The 20,665-nt window shown below is 36.8% G+C and overlaps 1 protein-coding gene across 1 annotated transcript in view; it reads right to left on the bottom strand.

Annotated features, from left to right (window-relative positions):
- The window catches only part of LOC150077407 (putative fatty acyl-CoA reductase CG5065), a 227,872-nt gene that overhangs the window by 155,329 nt on the left and 51,878 nt on the right, over positions 1 to 20,665 (bottom strand). Inside the window, exons 3-5 of the mRNA XM_090385889.1 lie at positions 17,724 to 17,899; positions 13,087 to 13,159; positions 12,874 to 12,980 (exon numbers count right to left, since the gene is read on the bottom strand). Of these exons, the coding sequence (XP_090242015.1) occupies positions 12,874 to 12,980; positions 13,087 to 13,159; positions 17,724 to 17,899 (356 nt within the window). The remainder of the gene's footprint in view (positions 1 to 12,873; positions 12,981 to 13,086; positions 13,160 to 17,723; positions 17,900 to 20,665) is intronic.

The raw sequence follows: 20,665 nt of genomic DNA, 5'->3' as shown, positions 1-20,665 counted from the left end.
CTTTTGATTTTATGTTTTTCTTAATTAACAGCATAACCCCTCCTCCCTTCCTATCCTATCTATCCTTTCTGTACACATTGTACTCCCCAAATTCCAATTCTGCATTCCTAATATCTGTGTAACACCATGTCTCTGATATTCCAACAATATCCGCCTTTGATGTCTTGACCAACACTTCAAATTCATCAAATTTATTTACTATACTTCCAGCATTGGTATACATGCAAGTATACATGCACCTATTCTTATTCTTAGTTACCCTTACAGATCCATATACCCACCTGTTTCAAAATGACTGCTATCTGTCCCTGAAACTCCCAGCACCCATTGCTCCAGGCCGCTGCTTATTCTAATAGAAGTAGTGTTATGAATCACCTTCACCTCTGCCTGCAGCTACTTTAAACCTTTTAGTCTGTGAATGCCCCCCAAGCTAGCAGTTTTCCTACCCACCTAACACTGCCTTGATAGGACCAGCAAATATTCTTGTGCAATTTCTATTTAAGTGTGTCTCATCCCTGTAGAAGCAGCCTCTTCTGTTAACAAAAAAAAAACACATCAGCACACTGTGGTCACTGCCACCTAGTGGTTCCTTTATCTGCAAATTCTTAATTAGATTAGATATTAGTGGGGCATATGATGTCAGAAAGCAAGCTTATATAGCATTAGCCAAAAAAAAAAAAAAAAAAAAAGAAGCCACCCTTCCCATTTCACCCATCCATTCACTCCAAATGTTTGTCTAGTTCCGCCTTGAACTTATTTAAGTTGCTGACCTCCACTACAACAGATGGAAGTTTGTTCCAACTATCAGCCACCTGCTGGCTAAATGTGAATTTCTGTACATCTATTCCACAATTGTCTTTCCTCAGTTTGAATTTATACCCCGTCAGGTAAGCAATCTGAGCAAGAGGAAGAATCCCATTTGTACTGAGTTTGCTCAAATCCATTCAAGGCTTTATACACCTCAATTAGATCACCTCACAGAATAGTCTCCAGAAGCTGCAATTTGCAGAACTTCCCCTTTCTTGGTAATACCAACCCCTTGGTTCCACTCACCAATCTCATTGCCCTTCTCTGTATTCATTCGAGCAGCTCTACATCATTTCCTAAAATGAGGCCTCCAAATATGAAATGAATTTAAAGTAAATGACCATTGACTATCCTAAGGGGCATAGAGGGGAACAGGTATTCTGTGTGTTATCAGACACTCAGTCTAAAACACTGATGGATCCAATATCTTTCTATTACAGAAGATTTAGGAGAAGTCCGGTTGGCCTGCCTCCCTGAAATCCAGTCATGCACACCTGCTCGATGGTAAGCCCTGTTACGTCACTTAGGTGGCAACGAACATGTAGAGTGGTTCTCTTCAAGACGCCTGGTCAGCGTGAAGAGGAAAAGACCAAACCCTCCAGCATATGACAGCATGATGAAACAAATGGCCCTCACTCCCCCTCTTATGCAGTGAGAGGATCAGAGTAGAAGCAGAGGGTGCTAAGAATCACTGGGTATGACCAGGCTACCATGCACGGAAACTGAACTTGGCCTGTTACAACGTATGATCGCTCATCGGTGAAGACAGGATATTAGAGCTGGAAAAGGAATTAGAAAATGTGAATTGGAATACCATCGGTTTGGCTGAAACAAGAAGAAGAAATGAATCGCTTATAAGTTTATCAAGTGGAAATCTGCTGTACACCAACGGAAACAGTGAAAGGAGTGAAGATAGATTTGGGTTTCTGGTCCATAAAGATTTAAAAAACAACATTTTGGAATTCAAAAGTACATCACCAAGGGTGTCAAGACTAATACCCAAGATTTCTAAGAGGTACAAGATAAAGGTTATAATGATTTATGCACCAACATCGAGCCATGATGATGAAGAGGTTGAAGAAATGCACACCGAAATTGAGTCTTCTAGATGAGCAAAAAACCCACTACATTATTATTATGGGGGACTTCAATGCTAAGGTTGGAAAAAGGCAAAACAGAGCAGAAAGAGGAACTATAGGAAATTTTGGAATTGGTGAAAGACTTGTGGAATTTGCAGAATCTCTCAGTAATGAACAGTTTTTTCAAGAAAAGGGTGAACAGAAAGTGAACATGGAAGAGAACATCCTCACTAACAGAAGATATATCGTGAATGATGAAACTGTCCTGAATAAGGTAAATGTTGGAAACGATCACAGAATGGTAAGATGTACACTGGATATAGATGTAGGAAAGGAAAAAACTGACTTGAGTAAATAATACAAAGGTCTTTGAGATAACAGAAGAGGAGAAAAAGCAGTATGTACTGGAACTTAAGAACAAGTTTGAGCTGCTTCTGCAGACTGCTCAGGACCAAGATATCGACGAGGAATATTACAACTTTCTGAAAGTGATAAAGTCCAAGAAACCTATAGGGAAAAAGAAATCCAAAGAAGAAAAAATTAGTCAAGAAACACTAGTTATGATGAACTGAAGGCGACAAATGAAGGGCGAGATAAACACTGACAAGGAGAAATTTGAGTATACTGAGTTATGCAAAGCCATTAGAAAGAGGCTCAGAGAGGACATAAGAAGATTTAACACAAGAAAAGTAGAACAAGCATTAAGGGAAAACAAAGAACTTAAATCAGCAGCCATGAGCAGTAATACAGAAAGACAAATGATACTGAAACTGAGGAATAGCAATGGTTTACTTATAAATAGCAGAGAAGGCATAATTTGAATAGAAGACTACTATAGAGAATTATACAAGGAGTGAGGGAATGATGCCAGCAGTGGGAAAGATGGATCGCAAATTAGCAACACACACGACATACCTGATATTCTTCCTGATGAAGTAGAACATGCATTGAAGAAAACGAAGAATCAGAAAGCCCCGGGGGAAGATGCAGTTACTGTAGAGTTGTTAAAATTTGGAGGAAGAGACATAACACAAAAACTGGCAAGGCTCTTCACAAAGCGCATTAGAAAAGGTGTGATGCCTAAGCAGTGGAATAATGCAATCATAGTTTTGCTGCATAACAAAGGAGATAAATCAGAAATTGGAAATTATAGACCAATTAGCTTGTTATCCCACATCTACAAGTTGTTTACAAGGGTCATTACTAGCAGATTAGAAAGAATACTTGATGAGAATCAACCGAAAGAGCAAGCTGGCTTTAGGACAGGATTCTCAACTATGGATCACCTTCACGTAATATCACAGCTAATGGAGAAAGCAAATGAATATAAAACACCATTATGCCTGGCATTTGTGGATTATGAAAAGGCATTTGACTCCATACAGCATAAGGCAATGTTTCGGGTACTGGAAAGACAAGGCATAGATACCCCATATATTATGATTTTGAAGAAAATATATGAGAACGCTACCTCCTTTTTTAGACTAAACAGTAGGAAATTTAAAATAGAGAAAGGAGTTTGATAAGGAGACACAATATCTCCGAAACTGTTTACTGCTGCCCTTGAGGAAGCTTTCAGTAGATTAGACTGGTTGCAGAAAGGAGTCAATGTGAATGGAGAGTACCTAAACCATTTACGATTTGAAGATGACATTGTGGTCATAAGCCACGATCCGAAAGAAGTAGAGGAAAATCTTAATCAGTTATGCACAGTTAGTAAGGATTTTGGACTAAAGATGAATATGGCTGAAACAAAAGTAATGATGAACAAGTATGCCACAGAAAGGGACATAATGATTAAAGGAGCGGTAATTGAAAAGGTGGAGTCATATACTTATCTGGGACAAGTTATTAGCTGTAATAACGATAAATGGCTGGAAGTCAAGAGAAGAATAAATTTTGGATGTATAGCATTCAGGAAATATAGTCACATACTGAAGAGCAATATCCCAGTTTGCCTGAAATGTAAAATAATGAACCAATGTGTACTCCCCACCATGACTTATGGAAGTGAAACTTGGGCACTCACCAAAAATATGGAAGAGAAGCTGAGAACTACACAGCGAAGAATGGAACGAATTATATTGGGAATCAGACTGTTAGATAAGAAGAGAAACACATGGATTAGGCAGCAAACTCAAGTAAAGGACATTCTTATCAAAACTAAAGAACTAAAATGGTCTTGGGCAGGACACATAGCTCAAAGACATGATGACAGATGGACTAAGAAAATAACAGAATGGTACCCAAGAGGAGCTAGAAGAAAACCTGGAAGATAATGGTGGAGATGGATAGATGAAATTCATAAGTTTGTGGGTAGTAAATGGATGGCCATTGCACAAAACAGAAGGAACTGGAAAGTTGATGGAGAGGCCTTCATACTGCAGTGGTTTGAAAATAGCTGATGATGATGATGATGATGACTAGCCTGAATCCACTTTGAATTTAGCTTTATAAAAAATAAAATAAATAACTAAATAAAAAATATGAAAAGTAAATACTGTACATGAATACAAAGAAAAACTGCTTGTGTCCTTGTGTAGGTAACTATATAGCCTTGAATTTCCCAAAACCGTAAGCCTCAACTACCCACTTTAATTTATTAATAACTTGCTGGCTTGAAGAAGAAAAAAAAAAAAATGCTCAATCTGAATTTCTTTCCCTGCAGTTTGAATTCCTGTTGTTATATTATGTATTTCATCAAGTCTCCTCTAATGAACCTGGTTGCCAAGTTCTGTAGCCCACATATTTAAAGTCTTTTCCCATTCCCTGTATTTGGAACCTTTCAAGAAGATAGTGTTTCTTTTTTTTTTTTTAAGCCGTGCATAGTTACTGCTATTTGCACACGTGCACAATTGCTAGTCTCCATACTTGGACTAACAGCTTTCTGGAACTTTTAAGATATCCTCATTGATAATGTCATGACTTCAGTTATTAAGTATGGATTATAGATGAATGTGTGGTTCTTGTGAAATGATGTACTTTCACCGAAAAGTTTTATGATCTGCATAATTCATGCATATGGTTTTTATTAGCATTAGCAAGGGCACATGATGCAAGAAAGCAAGTCAAAAAAAAAAAAAAAAAAACAACCCTTTCTCATTTTACTCATCCAAATGTTTGTCTAGTTCTGCCTTGAATCTGTTTAAGCTATCAACTTCTACAACGACAGATGGAAGTTTGTTCCAGCAATCAACCACCCACTGTCTAAAAGCAAACTTTCGCACATCTAAACTACAACTGTCTTTCCTCAATTTGAATTTATGCCCTCTCAGGCAATTATTCCGAGAGAGGAAGAATCCCATCGGCATTGAGCATGCTCAAACCATTCAAGGCTTTATACACCTCAATCAGATCACCTCACAGGTGCCTAGTCTCCAGACCCTGTGATTTGCAAAATTTAAACCTTTCTTCGTATAAGAGCAACCCTTCTTTCCATTCACTAATCTTGTAGCCCTTCTCTGTACTCGTTCCGACAGCTCTACATCGGTATATGGTACTCAAGGTGTGGCCTTACCATTGCCTTATACAAGAGGATAATCACCTCCTTATCCCTACTAGAAAAATTCCTGCATATCATTGACAAGACGCCATGAGCTACTCTTGCAGGTCTTCTGCACTGCTCAGAAAACTTAATATCTGCCGGCACAATTACCCCCATGTCCCTTTCACTCTCTACCTCTGTCAGTGTAGTACCACACAGTTGATACGCTACTCTGGGGTTACTGCTTCCCATATGCAGTACTTTACATTTGTCAATGTTAAATTTCAGTTGCCCATCTACTCAACTTTTCTAGATCCTGTCACAGCAGCGTACTGTCATTAACAACCCTGCCGACCTTCGTATCTTCTGCAAACTTGGACAGCAAGCCTGATATACCATCATCAGTATCATTAATGAATACAGAAAACAATGGACCCAACACTGGACCCTGGGGGATTCCACTAATAACATTAGTCCACAAAGAGGGAGTCTGGGTGCGAGGTTAGCCTGTGCGGGCATTGCTCCTTAAAGCTCTTCAAACAGAGAAGTTTTTCCTGATTTATTTTCTGCTTTATTAGTTTAAATTGTCATATTAACTTATTTTCTAGAGTAGCTTTATATTCCTAGTTACGATACTTAGTTTAAAGTTTAACTTAGACAGAGATTTCGTAGATATTACTTAGTATCGGTAACAGTATCAAATCCACGTGTCACAAACCAAATTTTTTTTTTTAACCAAATTTAGTCGATTTATTAACCAACTGTTATATCAAATTATCATCTATAAGTAGATTATAGACCTAGTCAGGATCCTTAGTTTATTCTAAATTGAGATAGCGAGATTTGGAAGCTAATCAATACTTACGAGTCCGTAGAAATACCGTTCGTGATTCCCGCCATTTTTACACGATAGCATAAGCTTAGTGTCGTATAGTGCATAATATAATATTGTCAATTAATCAGTAAATCTATTAATCTTGATAAACTTTATTGTCAATTAAATTGTACTTTTAACTCTATATATATATATATATATATATATAACGACTTAATCGTAACAAATAATTAATACATAACTATAGTGGTACACGTGATACGGAAGTTGTATAAAGGGAACTCGTAGAAAACACTAGATACCGAAAAAAATATATATATAACATAACTGTTTTGGGATATAACTTAAGGATTTAATTTTTGTTTTGAATTTTATTGAATTAAATCGGAATCATGACTCTGACCAGAGCAGCAAAGCAAAAGGCTCAAGCTAATGGGAGTGCTGTGGTTCAGGGGAGAACTGAGGGGGGCAGTTGCCCTCTGAATCACAGTCTATTAAAATGCACTGTTTGCTTGATGTTTGCGGAGCAGTCGGGTACGGGACATGATACTGCCAAGGGGGATGTCTTTGTGTGTGCACGATGTAAGGAGTGCAAGGAAATCAGGCGACAACTCAGCGTTGTTATGGGCCTTTATGAGAGCTTGAAGGACAGGGTGGATGCCCTCGAAGGAAATAAATTGAGGGGCCCATCAAGCTCTCAGCTGCCCACATCAACGCCAGAGCTTGCACTTGGTCATCAGGCAACACAGAAGCAGCCCCCTAGGCAGAATGCGCTGGTCCCACAGGAACTAGTAGTTGTTGGTGACTCTATTGTCAGGGAAACGGGGAACATACTTTGTAAAAACGATAGGTGGAATAGGACCAGGGTATGTCTGCCAGGGGCAAAGGTTGATGACGTTGTAGAGCGGATATCATCTTTTAAGGGCACAAAAGGTGATATAGTTGTACACGTTGGCACTAATGATATTAAGAGTAGGAGACCGGCGGAATTACTTAGCAAGTACAGGTCACTGTTGAAAAAAAGCCGTGAATTAGGGTTGAACTTGAAAGTGTCTGCAATTCTGCCCAGACACGATAGGAGGGAGTATATGATGAGAGCCTTGTCGATCAATTCGGCCCTGGAGGGATTGTGCAAGGCTCAAGGGGTAGAATTTTTTTCAGCCTGGACTGTACTTGTTAACAGGAGAGATTGCTTCTACAGGGATGGGATACACTTAAATAGAAAGGGTGCAAGAATTTTTGCTGATGCTGTCGAGGCAGTGTTAGGTGGGTCGGAAAACTGCTAGTTGGGGGGGGATACAAGGACTAATAGATTAACAGTAGCCACTGGCAGAGGTGGAAGTGATTCTTGCACTGCTTCTATTCAAATGAGCAGAAGTCTGAAAAACAAGATGCAGGATATTTCAGAGACTGCTGGTAGTCATTGCGGTACAAGTAAACACATGGGTTGTGTTAGGGTAGCTAAGAATAGAAACAGGTGCATGTATACCTGCGTGTACACCAATGCTAGGAGTTTGGTAAATAAATTTGATGAATTTGAGGTATTGCTCAAAACATCAAAGGCAGATATTGTTGGGATATCAGAGACGTGGTGTCACACAGATATAAGTAATGCGGAACTGGAATTTGGGGAATACAATGTGTATAGAAAGGATAGACAGGACAGGAGGGGAGGAGGGGTTATGCTATTAATTAAGAAACACATAAAGTCCAAGGAAGTGAAGCCAGTCGACATCGATGGACAGGGCAGTGTCGAGTCAGTTTGGTGCGACATAAGCATAGGGAAATCAAAATTGAGAGTAGGAGTGTGCTATAGGCCTAATGACTCTGATGAGTATAATAAGATATTGTACAGGGAAATAGAGTGGGCCAGTAAATCTGAGAGTCTTATAATGGGGGACTTTAATTTCCCAGATATTGACTGGAATTTGTGGGTTGGTCACTCGCACACTAGCAAGGCTTTTGTGGATTTATTGGATGATTGTTTTCTACATCAGCATGTTCGTGAGGCAACAAGAGGGAGCAATACTCTTGATCTGATTATCAGTAGTGATTCTTCATGCATTAAGAACCTGCAGATAAATGAACCACTAGGTGGCAGTGATCACAGTGTGTTGAAGTGGGATTTACTCAAGGAGGTAACTACCATCAGAGGTAAAGGGAAGGGTTTTTGTTTTCGTAAAGGCGACTATGATGGTCTGAGACAGTATTTAAATTCTATACAGTGGGACCAACTGATGATGTTACCAACAGCAAACTCAAAATGGGAAGCATTCAAGGAACTAATCTTGGAGGCTACCAGGCTTTACATACCAACTAAGAAATATTGTTCAAGGTTTAGGCCTAAATGGTTGTCAGATGAGCTAATGAGACATGTGGCAGAGAAGAAAAATGCATGGGATACATACAAATTAATGGGTGACATGGAAGCCTATGATAGATATAAGTTGGTCTGTAACCAAGTCACAAAGGAGATTAGGCAGGCAAAGGCAGACTATGAAAAATCCTTGGCAAAGGATGCAAAGAAAAACAGAAAAGAGTTTTTTACATACTTGAACTCGAAAAGGAAAGGGATGAATCAGATTGGTCCACTGGATATTGATGGTTGAACAGTTGAGGATCCTGCTCAGGTGGCTAACAATCTAAACGAGTATTTTGCATCTACATTCACGCATGAGGAGTTATTCAGGAAGGAGAATGATGTAGGTAAAGTAAACATTGGCAGTGAGCTGGATGATTTTGTAATAACTGAGAGGAAAGTGGAGGAGAGATTGTTGAGGATAAACATAAAAAAGGCACCTGGGTTGGATGGGATCTATCCAGTTATATTAAAGGAGGCAGCAAAGGAAGTATGCAAACCCCTAGCCATAATTATGAGAGCTTCTTTGGACTCAGGGGAGGTGCCCATAGACTGGAGATGTGCAAATGTAACCCCAATTCACAAAGGAGGATCAAAGGCTGACACAAGTAATTATAGACCTGTTAGTTTAACTTCTGTTCCAGGTAAATTAATGGAGGCACTGGTTAAAGAAGCACTGCAGGATCATCTAGACAAGAATTCAGTTATAGCTCAGACGCAGCATGGTTTTGTTAAGGGCAGGTCTTGCCTGACCAATTTGATTGGATACTATGATGTAGTCACAAAAGAACTGGATGCAGGGAATAACTTTGATATTATATATTTGGATCTTAGAAAGGCTTTTGATACTGTTGCACATGGAAGACTGCTGCACAAATTGGAGCAGTGTGGCATTGGAGGCAAATTGCTGCTATGGATAAGGGGATGGTTGAGTGGCAGAAGACAGAGAGTGGTAATCAATGGACACTGCTCAACGTGGACTAATGTTATTAGTGGAGTTCCTCAAGGTTCAGTGTTGGGTCCGTTGTTGTTTTCGGTGTTTATGAATGATATTGATGATGGGATATCAAGTTTAATGTCCAAGTTTGCAGATGATACAAAGGTTGGCAGGGTCGTTAAGGACAATACTGACGCTATGCTGCTGCAACAGGATCTGGAAAGGTTGAACAGATGGGCTGAGAGGTGGCAAATGAGGTTTAACATCGACAAATGTAAAGTGCTGCATATGGGAAACAGTAACCCCAGAGCAACGTATCAACTCTGCGGTACTACACTGACAGTGGTGGAGAATGAAAAGGACCTGGGGGTAATTGTGCAGGCAGATATGAAGTTCTCTGAGCAGTGCAGACGAGCTGCAAGAGTAGCGCATGGTGTCTTGTCAATGATATACAGGAATTTTTCTAGCAGGGATAAGGAGGTGATTATTCCCTTGTATAAGGCAATGGTAAGGCCACATCTTGAGTACTGTATACAGGTCTGGAGGCCTCATTTCAAGAAGGATGTAGAGCTGCTGGAACGGGTACAGAGAAGGGCAACAAGATTAGTAAATGGAACAAAGGGTTGCTCTTACGAAGAAAGGCTTAAGTTTTGCAAATTACAGAGTCTGGAGACTAGGCACCGGCGAGGTGATCTGATAGAGGTGTATAAGGCTTTGAATGGTTTGAGCATGCTCAATGCCAATGGGATTCTTCATCTTTCTCAGAATAATCACCTCAGAGGGCATAAATTCAAATTGAGGAAGGACGGATGTCGGATAGATGTGCGGAAATTTGCCTTTGGCCAGCGGGTGGTTGGTTGGTGGAACCGACTTCCATCACTTGTTGTTGAAGTTGATAGCCTAAACAAATTTAAAGCTCAACTGGACAGGTATTTCGAACGAACGGAGGGGTGAAATGGGAGTGGGTGTTTTTTTTTTTTTTTTTTGGCTGATGCTGAATAAGCTTGCTTTCTTGCATCATATGCCTCTGCTAATGCTAAGAGCAGTTTCCATTGATTATCACTCTGTCTTCTCCCACTGAGCCATCCCTTTATCCATAGCAGCAATTTGCCTCCAATGCCACACTGTTCCAAATTGTGCAGCAGCCTTCCATGTGCAATAGTATTAAAAGCCTTTCTAAGATCCAAATATATGGTATCAAAATTATTATTTGCATCCAGTTCCTTTGTGACTACATCATAGAATCCAATCAAATTGGTCAGACAAGGCTTCCCCTTAACAAACCCCCTGCTATGTCCGAGCTATATTAATGGATGAAGAATCACTACAGACAATCAGATCAAGAGTATTACTTCCTCTGGTTGCCTCTATAACTTGCTGCTGTAGAAAACAATCATCTATTAAATCCACAAAAGTCTTGCTAGTGTGCGAGTGCCCAATCCTGGGAAGTTAAAATCCCTCATTATAAGAAACTCTGATTTATTGGGCTCTTTCTCTGTATAATTGTTCATTGTACTCATCAGAGTCATTAGGCCTATAAAAAACTCCTACCCTCATTTTTGCTTTCCCAGTGCTTATATCACACCAAACTGACTCAACATTGCATTTCCTTAGATTTTATGTGTTTCTTAACTAACAGCATAACCTCTCCTCCCTTCCTATCCTGTCTATACTTTCTGTATACATTGTACTCCCCAAATTCCAATTCTGCATTCTTTATATCTGTGTTAAACCACGTCTCTGATATCCAAACAATATCAGCCTTTGATGTCTCGACCAGCACTTCAAATTCATAAAATTTATTTACTATAATCACATTGGTTTACATACAAGTATACATGCAACTGTTCTTACTCTTAGTTATTCTAATACAGCCCGTGTACTTATTTCTTTAATGACTCCCAGCAGTTCCTGAAATCCCCAGCAACTTGCTTTCTGGACTGTTGCTCATTCCAATAGAAGCACTGCAAGAGTCATTTCCACCTCTGCCCATGGCTACTGTTAATCTATTAGTCTGTGTATCTCCCCCAAGTTCTTAGGGAACAACAATGATACAGACTACAAGAATATAAATGAAAATATATGTTGGCAAACTTCAAGAAGCTGAGCTCACAATGGAAATAAATATCAGTCAATTCCAGTAGTTTACTCTGAGCATTTGAAAGAAACATATGAAAACTTGAAGAAAGTTCTTGAAGAAGTTGTTGATAAATATTAAGTATGAAGAACATGGTTCATTGGTCTGTGCTGACTTTCAAGTGATAGGCATGTTATTCGGACAGCAAACTAGCTACACAAAAATGCCCTGCTTTTGAACAGTGTGGGTGGGACGGTTGGGCAAGGAGTTAGCACTGGGATGTCAAGGTCTGGCCAAAGAGGGCCAGTTTGTTGCTAAGATCAAACAACATAGTTCGTAAACCACTGATAGACCCCCAAAACTGTCCTCCTTGTACATCAAACTGGGTTTGATGGACAAAGCTGCAAAAGAATATTGTGAATTTCATAATAAAAAATTGTGAAAAACAACATAGTTCGTAAACCACTGATAGACCCCCAAAACTGTCCTCCTTGTACATCAAACTGGGTTTGATGGACAAAGCTGCAAAAGCTTAAACTCAGGAAGGTCCCTGCTTCAATTACCTTTTTACTACACTGAAAAGACAGAATTCATGGGATATCTGATTCCTGGGAAACACGACGTTGTCACTCCCCTCGCTAGTAGATGAATCCATCACTTGGCAGGTATATAGGTACACTGCATTCACATAGACTGTAACGTAGAATGTTAAGATACATTTTTTACGTTATCATTCATCAATCCCACTCCCATTCATCCCACATCGACTATTCTCAAAAAATCTAGGTGTGTTAGTGAAGAACAGGGAGAGAACAATCACCAGGACATTAAAGACATGGAGATGAGGGCATCCAAAAGAAGACATGTCAATATGATTGCTGAATGCTGAAGAGAGATTTTAAAATGGAAAGATCTCCAAGAAAATCAAAGAAATGAAAATTTGAGCCATTATAGATCAGTTTTTAAAATGAGCAGTGAGTGTTTATTGTGCTTTTTACCATATACTGCCCTTTATTTTAATAGTGTATTTTAACATGTATTTTAAATGTAAAAGCCTGGTGAAAGAAGCATTTTGTTGTAATTCCAGTGCACAAATTCTACCAATATTAATAAAAAATTGTGAAAAATGAAATTTTCTTTTATGATTTTTGAAGAAACCTGAAGTAATGGAAACAAAGAGAAATTATTTTGAAATCAGCATTAGAAAATAATTCAGAAACACACTTTTCTGAGGAAACATCAGTGAAATTTGTTTTTTAAATGCAGAGTAGTGTTATCACATGAAACATACTCACTCTGTAGTTTCAATTATTTGCTGTGGATTTGCAGGAGGTGGGTAAAGTACTTCATCAATTTCATCTCTTGTACAGTTGCAATAAGCAGTGGATACATGAATGACAGCCTAAAAATTTAATTGAGAATTATCACTTCTAATATTCAATTGTCTTGTTAAAAATAAAAAAAAATAATTGTTCATTTATAGTATAAATTAAATTTGCAATACTCACTTCTGTATGAGGGAGTTTATGACATATTTCTATCAATCTCCTAGTTCCAAGTAAATTCATTTCAACTGCTTGCCTAAAAATAAAAGTGACACATATAAACAAGTATATTAGCTGTTGTTCAGTGGTAGTTGTTTCAAAACAAAATCACATACAGTGCCTTGCACGAAAATACTTCAAGTTTACTGCCTGGCATGTTTCAGTTGTCATATCAATCACTAGTAGCACTGCAGTTATTGACATTTAAATTGAAAGCCTGTGCATGTTCTGAAAGTGCTCGGTGTTTTGGTCAGAAGAAATCAACCAAATAACATAAATTTAGAATACATTACATTAAAAATCCTGCAACCAGAAACTGTGATGACTGAGTCCCACTAAAAAAAGTTGCAGAACAAAAATTTATCACAGAAGTGTTTACATTTTGAGAGAGGCATTTGTCCTTTTTTTAATCATGTTAGTTATGATCCTGGACCCTCAATGTAAACAATACAAGTGCCTCAGTCTCATCAACCCATTTTAAATGATTTGAACATTATGCCATTTGAACATAACACCAATCAAACTGATGTGGTATTATAAAAACTTTGCTAAAAAAATTAAATTGTCTACAAACAAACTAACTATTATATAAATTTTTAGCAGCAATAATTTATGAAATGGTGAATTTGTAACTTTTATTTTACGGAAAAGTTTCTATGCATCATATTAGTAAAACTGACTACACACATAAATAACACTGATGAAATTAACTTTTCATTTCTTCATTTATAATGCATTAGTAGAGGCATATGATGCAAGAAAGCAAGCTTATGCAGCATCAGCCAAAAAAAAAAAAAAAAAAAAAAAAAATACACACTTCCATTTCACCCCTCCGTTCATTCGAAATACCTGTCCAGCTGAGCCTTAAATTTATTTACGCTATCAACTTCCACAATAGGGGATGGAAGTCTGTTCCACCAACCAACTACCTGCTGGCTAAAGGCAAATTTCCGCACATCTATCCTACATCTGTCTTTCTTCAATCTGAAATTATGCCCTCTCAGGTGATTATTCTGAGCAAGAGGAAGAATCCCATTGACATTGAGCATGCTCAAACCAGTCAAGGCTTTATACACCTCTATCAGATCACCTCGCTGGTGCCTAGTCTCCAGACACTGTAATTTGCAAAACTTAAGCCTTTCTTCGTAAGATCAACCCTTTGTTCCATTCACTAATCTTGTTGCCCTTCTCTGTACTCGTTCCAGCAGCTCTACATCCTTCTTGAAATGAGGCCTCCAGACCTGTAAGGTGTGTACCAGTACTCAAGGTGTGTGGCCTGACCATTGCCTTATACAAAGGTATAATCACCTCATTATCCCTGCTAGAAAAATTCCTGTATATCATTGACAAGACACTATGAGCTACTCTTGCAGACCATCTGCACTCAGCCCATCTGCTCAACCTTTCCAGATCCTGTTGCAGCAGCATAGCATCAGTAGTGTCCTTAACAACCCTGCCAACCTTTGTATCGTCTGCAAACTTGGACAATGCTTTTGAAGAAATGCAAGCATGACTTTATATTCAGATAATTTTGCTTCTTACAGTAAAACATTAAATGTGTCATTTCTTTGACTAAAATTAGGGGAAAAAATAAAAGTGAAAGAAATTTGCAATAATTTCAGATAACTAGAATGCTACGATATTACTGTTTCCACTTCTTGTACAGCAGTTGAGTAATACAACAGCATTAAGCCATTAAGTAATGGCCTGTGCAATAACAGTTCATTTTAGGTAAAGTAATGTCAATACAGGTGACTCCAACTTAATGCTGATAATTCGTTCCGGAAAAACAAAGCGTTAAGTGAATCTGTGCTAAGCGAGCACCGCATTCCCATAAGGTAACATATGTATTTGTAAGTTGCGGTCAGTGCCATAGGATATTTCCTAATCAATAATAAATGGTAGTGAAATGATGCACAAATGTCGGTCAAAATATTTAATTTTCAAATATTTGTACATATAAAATATTCTGCTTACATACATATATTTGGCACACTATAGCCTTAGATGCTGATGCGCCATAAAAATCCTAATAACCAACCAACCAACCAACCAACCAACATACATATATAATTATGTGGTAACTACTTATGTCAAAATTAAACTTAAAATTCCAATTAAAATCATGAATTTAATCATGAAAAATGTGTCGATTTTGGGTTGAACTTTGGCCCTCTCCTAAATAAACTAAAAGGGGAATCAATTTTAAATCCCCCGCAGCGTTACCACCCAACAATAAAATCACCCGATCCTTCCTTCGCCGCTTGGAAACCTGGCATGTCTTTTTCTTCTTTCAATATGAAACTTCTTTTAGGCATTCGTTTCCACAAAAGTCCTGCTTCATCTATGTTATAAACTTGTTGAGAAGTATAACACATAATACCCCTCTTCAATAATTTTAAAAAGTTCCTTTTTGAAAGTTTCGGTTCCTTGATCTGCACTTCTCCCTAATTTTAAATCTATTCAACCAGCCCTTACCAGTTTTAAATGGTTCCGCATTTTTTTTTTTTAGGTGAGTTTTCTTCAGATCATCATATTGACTAATCTCTCTCTCTCTTTTTTTTTTTTCTTTTTTTTTTTTAGAATATTTAACTTAACTGAATTCTGCATTGGATATTATCTTCAATAAAATTAGTTAACGTCTTTCCATTTCAATTATAATAGCCGGCCTAGCCCTAGTTGCTTGCAGTGGAACAGCTATCTTTCCCGCTGCTAAAATTAATTCTTTATTTTTTTATAATTGTTCTTACAGTTAAACTTGCAAGTCCTAAATTATGGCACACATCCGCTTGTCGTTAACTGGAATCGATTCGCTTCAAAACATCTAATTTAATTTTCAAATTCAGTCTTTTTCTTACATTTATAGTCTTCGTACTGCTCCCAGACGTTGTTGTTTTTTCATTCTTATTGACCATTATTAACTCTTCGAAAATGTAACTGCGTTGGTTGCATTAATTACGATACAATGTTCGAGTAAACTGTCTGTTACGCACAATGTTCGAGTAAACTGTCTGTTACGCACAATGTCTAATACTGTACTGAGTGATGACTAGACTTCGGATAAATGCATATAACGCAAATATTACAAGCAATATATACTTGATCATTTTTTAAAATGATGATCTCGGAACTACATAACAAGTGACTGTACTAATGCAATTAAATTAGCGTGCGAGAAAATTTCACTGAGCGTGGGAAAATTTCTCAAGTCAGCGTGGGAAACGTTTTAATGCTGTTTTGCTATTCATTTTCAAGTTATCAACTCCATCAAATGAAACGATTTCGTTAAATATGCCAAAAATGCAATCTGTAAAAGAGCGATATAGTCAGATACGGGTTATAATATAAGAGCAGCATTATAGTGAATTAGCGCAAAGCAAACCGCTTTATAACGGGGGCCTGCTGTATATACCATTAATGAATCTTAGGTTGACACTTCTTTTTCCATGTCATTTTTTTTTTTTTTTTTTTTTTGTTAGTTGTTGCGCATCGGCTTCTGTGGCCATAATGCACCTCCCAAAGTTTTTGCATTTTCTACTCTGATCCAAGCCCGAGGCTGGATTCGAACCTGTAACCTTTGGGTTCCCAGGCAGGCACTTTACCCACCCGGCTAGCTCGGTTGGCTCCATGTCAAATAAAGACATGCTTAATGAAAAATATTGTGAAGGCTTTGAACAAAGAAAGTAATGGTTTTTAACTATTTAAAGGAAATATTTCCAAAATTAATGATATAAGACTCAGAGAAGGAATCTTTGTTGGATCACAAATTAGAAAATTGTTATATGATAGCAGTTCCAAACAAAAATTAAACTCCATTCAATTAGTTACACAACAACCTTTTAAATCCTAAATTCATGAGTTCTTAGATAACAAAAAAAGACGAAAATTGTAAATAACTGTTGTAATGACTGTTTCCAGATGTCTTTTAAAATACAATTTTTACATTCGCATCTGGATCTTTCAAGAAACTGCCAGCAACAAATTAATGAGAGATTCTACCAGGATATTAAAATAAATAAAATAAACTTTTTGTTTCTACTAGGGAAAACAGCACATATGGTTTTGATGGAGTTGACAAGATAGAAAGCACAAGAACATTACCTTATTCAATGGTTACAAGAGCTTTAACCACAGGCAACTCAAAAGCATCTACTCCTGTACTCTTCATTTAACCATGCTATCACAGAAGATGTGATCCAACTATGATGAGTGACTACTGTTGGTTTTTGAAAAGAGAAGGTAAAACCATACATAAGGGAAAAAATGGTTTTATTTTATTGAATTTTTAGCCACTTTTGTATTTTTTGTCTTAATATTTCTATGTATATAATGTAAGAATATGCTGTTTTATTAATGAATAAAAGTTCTTATCTTTTAAATAATGTTATTATTTCAAATCGTATAATAAATGTCTGTATTCATTCTCATGTATCTTGCATAAAAATGAAAAGCCAAAAGATAAACTGTGCACATTACAACTTTTAGAGATTACCACTTCATCATTAGCATCAAGCTTTGCTACTAGCTACTACGAAGTATGTGTAAATTAATAGAAACATTGAGAAAATCAAAAACTTCAACATCCAGCAAATAAAACTCACTTTAGGTGTTCATCAAATTTTACTGTGGCAGCTGAGTGGAACACAATACTAACACTGTTAGCCATGATGCTTAAATCTGATTGACTTATTCCAAGACCAGGAAGTGTTATATCACCACAGATTGGAATTACCTTATTAAGAGCTTCTGGTTTTTCTTTCCTTATACGGTCAAATACCTGAAATAAAAAAATAATAATAAAAAAAAAAAAAAAAACATCAAGAGCATTTATAGTTTTTTCAGGATGCAAAAATAAACAGCACCTTTCATTCTTTTTCAAGAAGTTAATGACTGCTTGATTTTCCCAAAAGTAAATATTTCATAATTTAAAATCTTTCTCATTAACTGATTTTTAAATTCTGTTAACACTGTTTCTTAAAAACTTCACTAACTTTTGTTAATAAAATATATATTTGTTAATCATAATACATGTTTAAAAGATTAAGAACATAATGGGCTGAATAAACTTTCAAATATGTAAAACAGATCCCATATAAAACATTCTGAAATTTTCCCTCTTCATGGTACCATTAGAGTAAAAATGTTTTTAAAACCACAATAGTAACATTGGCTAATGTATTTCAACTTTTTTTTTTGTTTTTCTTCAAAATAAAATATATAATCCATATGCATTTTGTAGTGCTGAACATGACTATGACCATAAAATTTTGCTATCACACCTGGTTTGTGGGAAAATTAAGTTTTAGATATCAGTTTTTTAGTATAAGTACTGGCAATATGATGCAAGGTAATTTTGTTTTATTTTATTTTGATGCAAAATAAAAAATACATTTTCCCCATTCTTTCTAACAATTTTTCCAAACTAATATCTAAATAAACTTTTAATGAATACAAATTTCCACAAATTTATTTTGCAAACATCCTTTTTCAATTTATGTGCTTCTGTATGTGATATCTGAGAAAGAGTAGAGGTGCCATCAGTATTTAGTTTACTTAAACCTTTTAAAGCCTTACATACTTAGCCTTACATTGATTCACCTCATAAATCTCTTTAGCAGAAAAGTCTTTTGAATCTGCCAAGAAGATGTTCTTTCTGATAATTATGTGTGTAATGATTATAAATCCATCACACAAATACTGAGAAGTAAGTTGTTGAGACTTTTCTTTTTTTACTCTGGCATTTCTGGAAGCCAAGACATAAATGATTATGTAGATTTTTTATTTTATTTATATCTGCATGCTATGAAAAGTGGAAAGGCAAATTTTGAATGTGTGCTAGAAATTTTTCATATCAATTACAATGTTTGCTTATTTGAGAACAATAAAACAAAATTATATTTTAACTTAGGCATCTATGGAAAAACTAGAAATCAAATGGAGGCTGAAAAAGGAATTTATTACATCAGAGGAATTTATTATGATTTATTTGATAACAATATTATCATTATTTGTATATAGCAGTTAAATGAGTTCAAACCATAGTCAACTCAAATGTCTATACTACTGCACTCTCACCTTTATCCACTCAGCTAAGTCAGGCCTAAATGTTGTAATTCTGAGAATGCTAATCTTTCTTCATAAGAATATCCTTCCAATTAATCATCTTTCTCTTCTGTACACCCTTTCAGGTCTATGTTCTTCCTAAAATATGGGTTTCTAAACTCATATGCAGTATTCCAGATGTGGCCTTTAAGGCTCTAGTTTTACAAAAATCATACTCATTAATAATCAGAGTAAAAGAAAATATATATTATTATTATCGATTATATATTTGAAGAAAAATCTGTTTGATGACAACAGAAATGAAAAGTTTGACAGATCAGAAAATGTGGAAGGACCAAATATAATGGAGGAAGAAGTGATCTTAGCTGTTAAATATGCTAAACCCAAAAAGGGAAGTGGTCCTGACAAAATTCCAACAGAACTATTAAAGATAATAAAGGTAGAGGCACTGGTTGGTTTGTTTGTTTGTTATTTGGTTTTTAGGAGCATTAGCAACTAAGACCATATTGCTCCGGGATATGCGGTGGTCATTCCCTGACCTTTCCGCATCCTCCATATTTGGTAGTGACGGGCTCGAACCCCGGTCTAATCAAGAAGCGTGTGCTACGCACTGCTGCTCCTTCCCACCTGGCTACGGAGGCGCCGGCACTGGTTGGTCTGCTCAAAAAGGTCTATGACACTGGAGATATTCCCAGAGAATGGCTGAGATCATTGTTTGTACCCATACCAAAATGTGCAAATGCAAATACTGTAGTTGAATTCTCAATTTAGAACAATTAGCTTGAAAAGCCAGGCATTGAAGATACTTCTAAGGATTATACACAACCGAATTTATAAAAGATATGAAGAAACACTTAGTGATTCTCAATTTGGCTTCTGACAAGGACTGGGTATGAGGAAAGCCATGTTTGTAGTCTGGACTCTAATAGAAAGATATAAAGATGTGAACCAAGAGGTATTCATCTGCTTCTTGGATTATGAAAAAGCCTTCGATCGGGTAAGACATGACAAACTGTTCCAAGTCTTAGAGAAGATTGGAAATGATAGCAAAGACATCAGAATAATGGTGAATTTGTATTGGGAACAATCAGCAACAGTATGCCATAGAAGGAGAGGAATCAAAGAGACAGAAATTAAAAGAAAAGTTTGTCAAGGTTGTATTCTATCACATATACTGTTCAACATGTATGCTGAAGAAATTTTTAAAGAAGCTTTAGAGAGATGTACAGAAGGGATAAAGATTAATAGCAATACAATAAATATGATCAGATATGCAGATGATACTATATTGCTGGCCAGCTCTGAGAAGGATTTACAAGCATCAATGGATAGAGTTAATGAAATAAGTGAAAATTTTGGTCTAAAGTTAAACATCAAGAAAAGAAAAACTTATGGTGATCAGTAAGAAAGAAGTGCAAACAAAAATTACAATCAATAACGAAGAAATTGAAACAGCGAAAAGTTATTGCTAACTTGGATG

This window comes from Mastigoproctus giganteus, chromosome 12 (genome assembly GCF_048544385.1).
Source record: "Mastigoproctus giganteus isolate SK-2022 chromosome 12, ASM4854438v1, whole genome shotgun sequence".
Taxonomy (NCBI): Eukaryota; Metazoa; Arthropoda; class Arachnida; order Uropygi; family Thelyphonidae; genus Mastigoproctus; species Mastigoproctus giganteus.
Note: the sequence above shows the minus strand (reverse complement) of the source record. Positions and strands in the feature narration are given on the sequence as shown.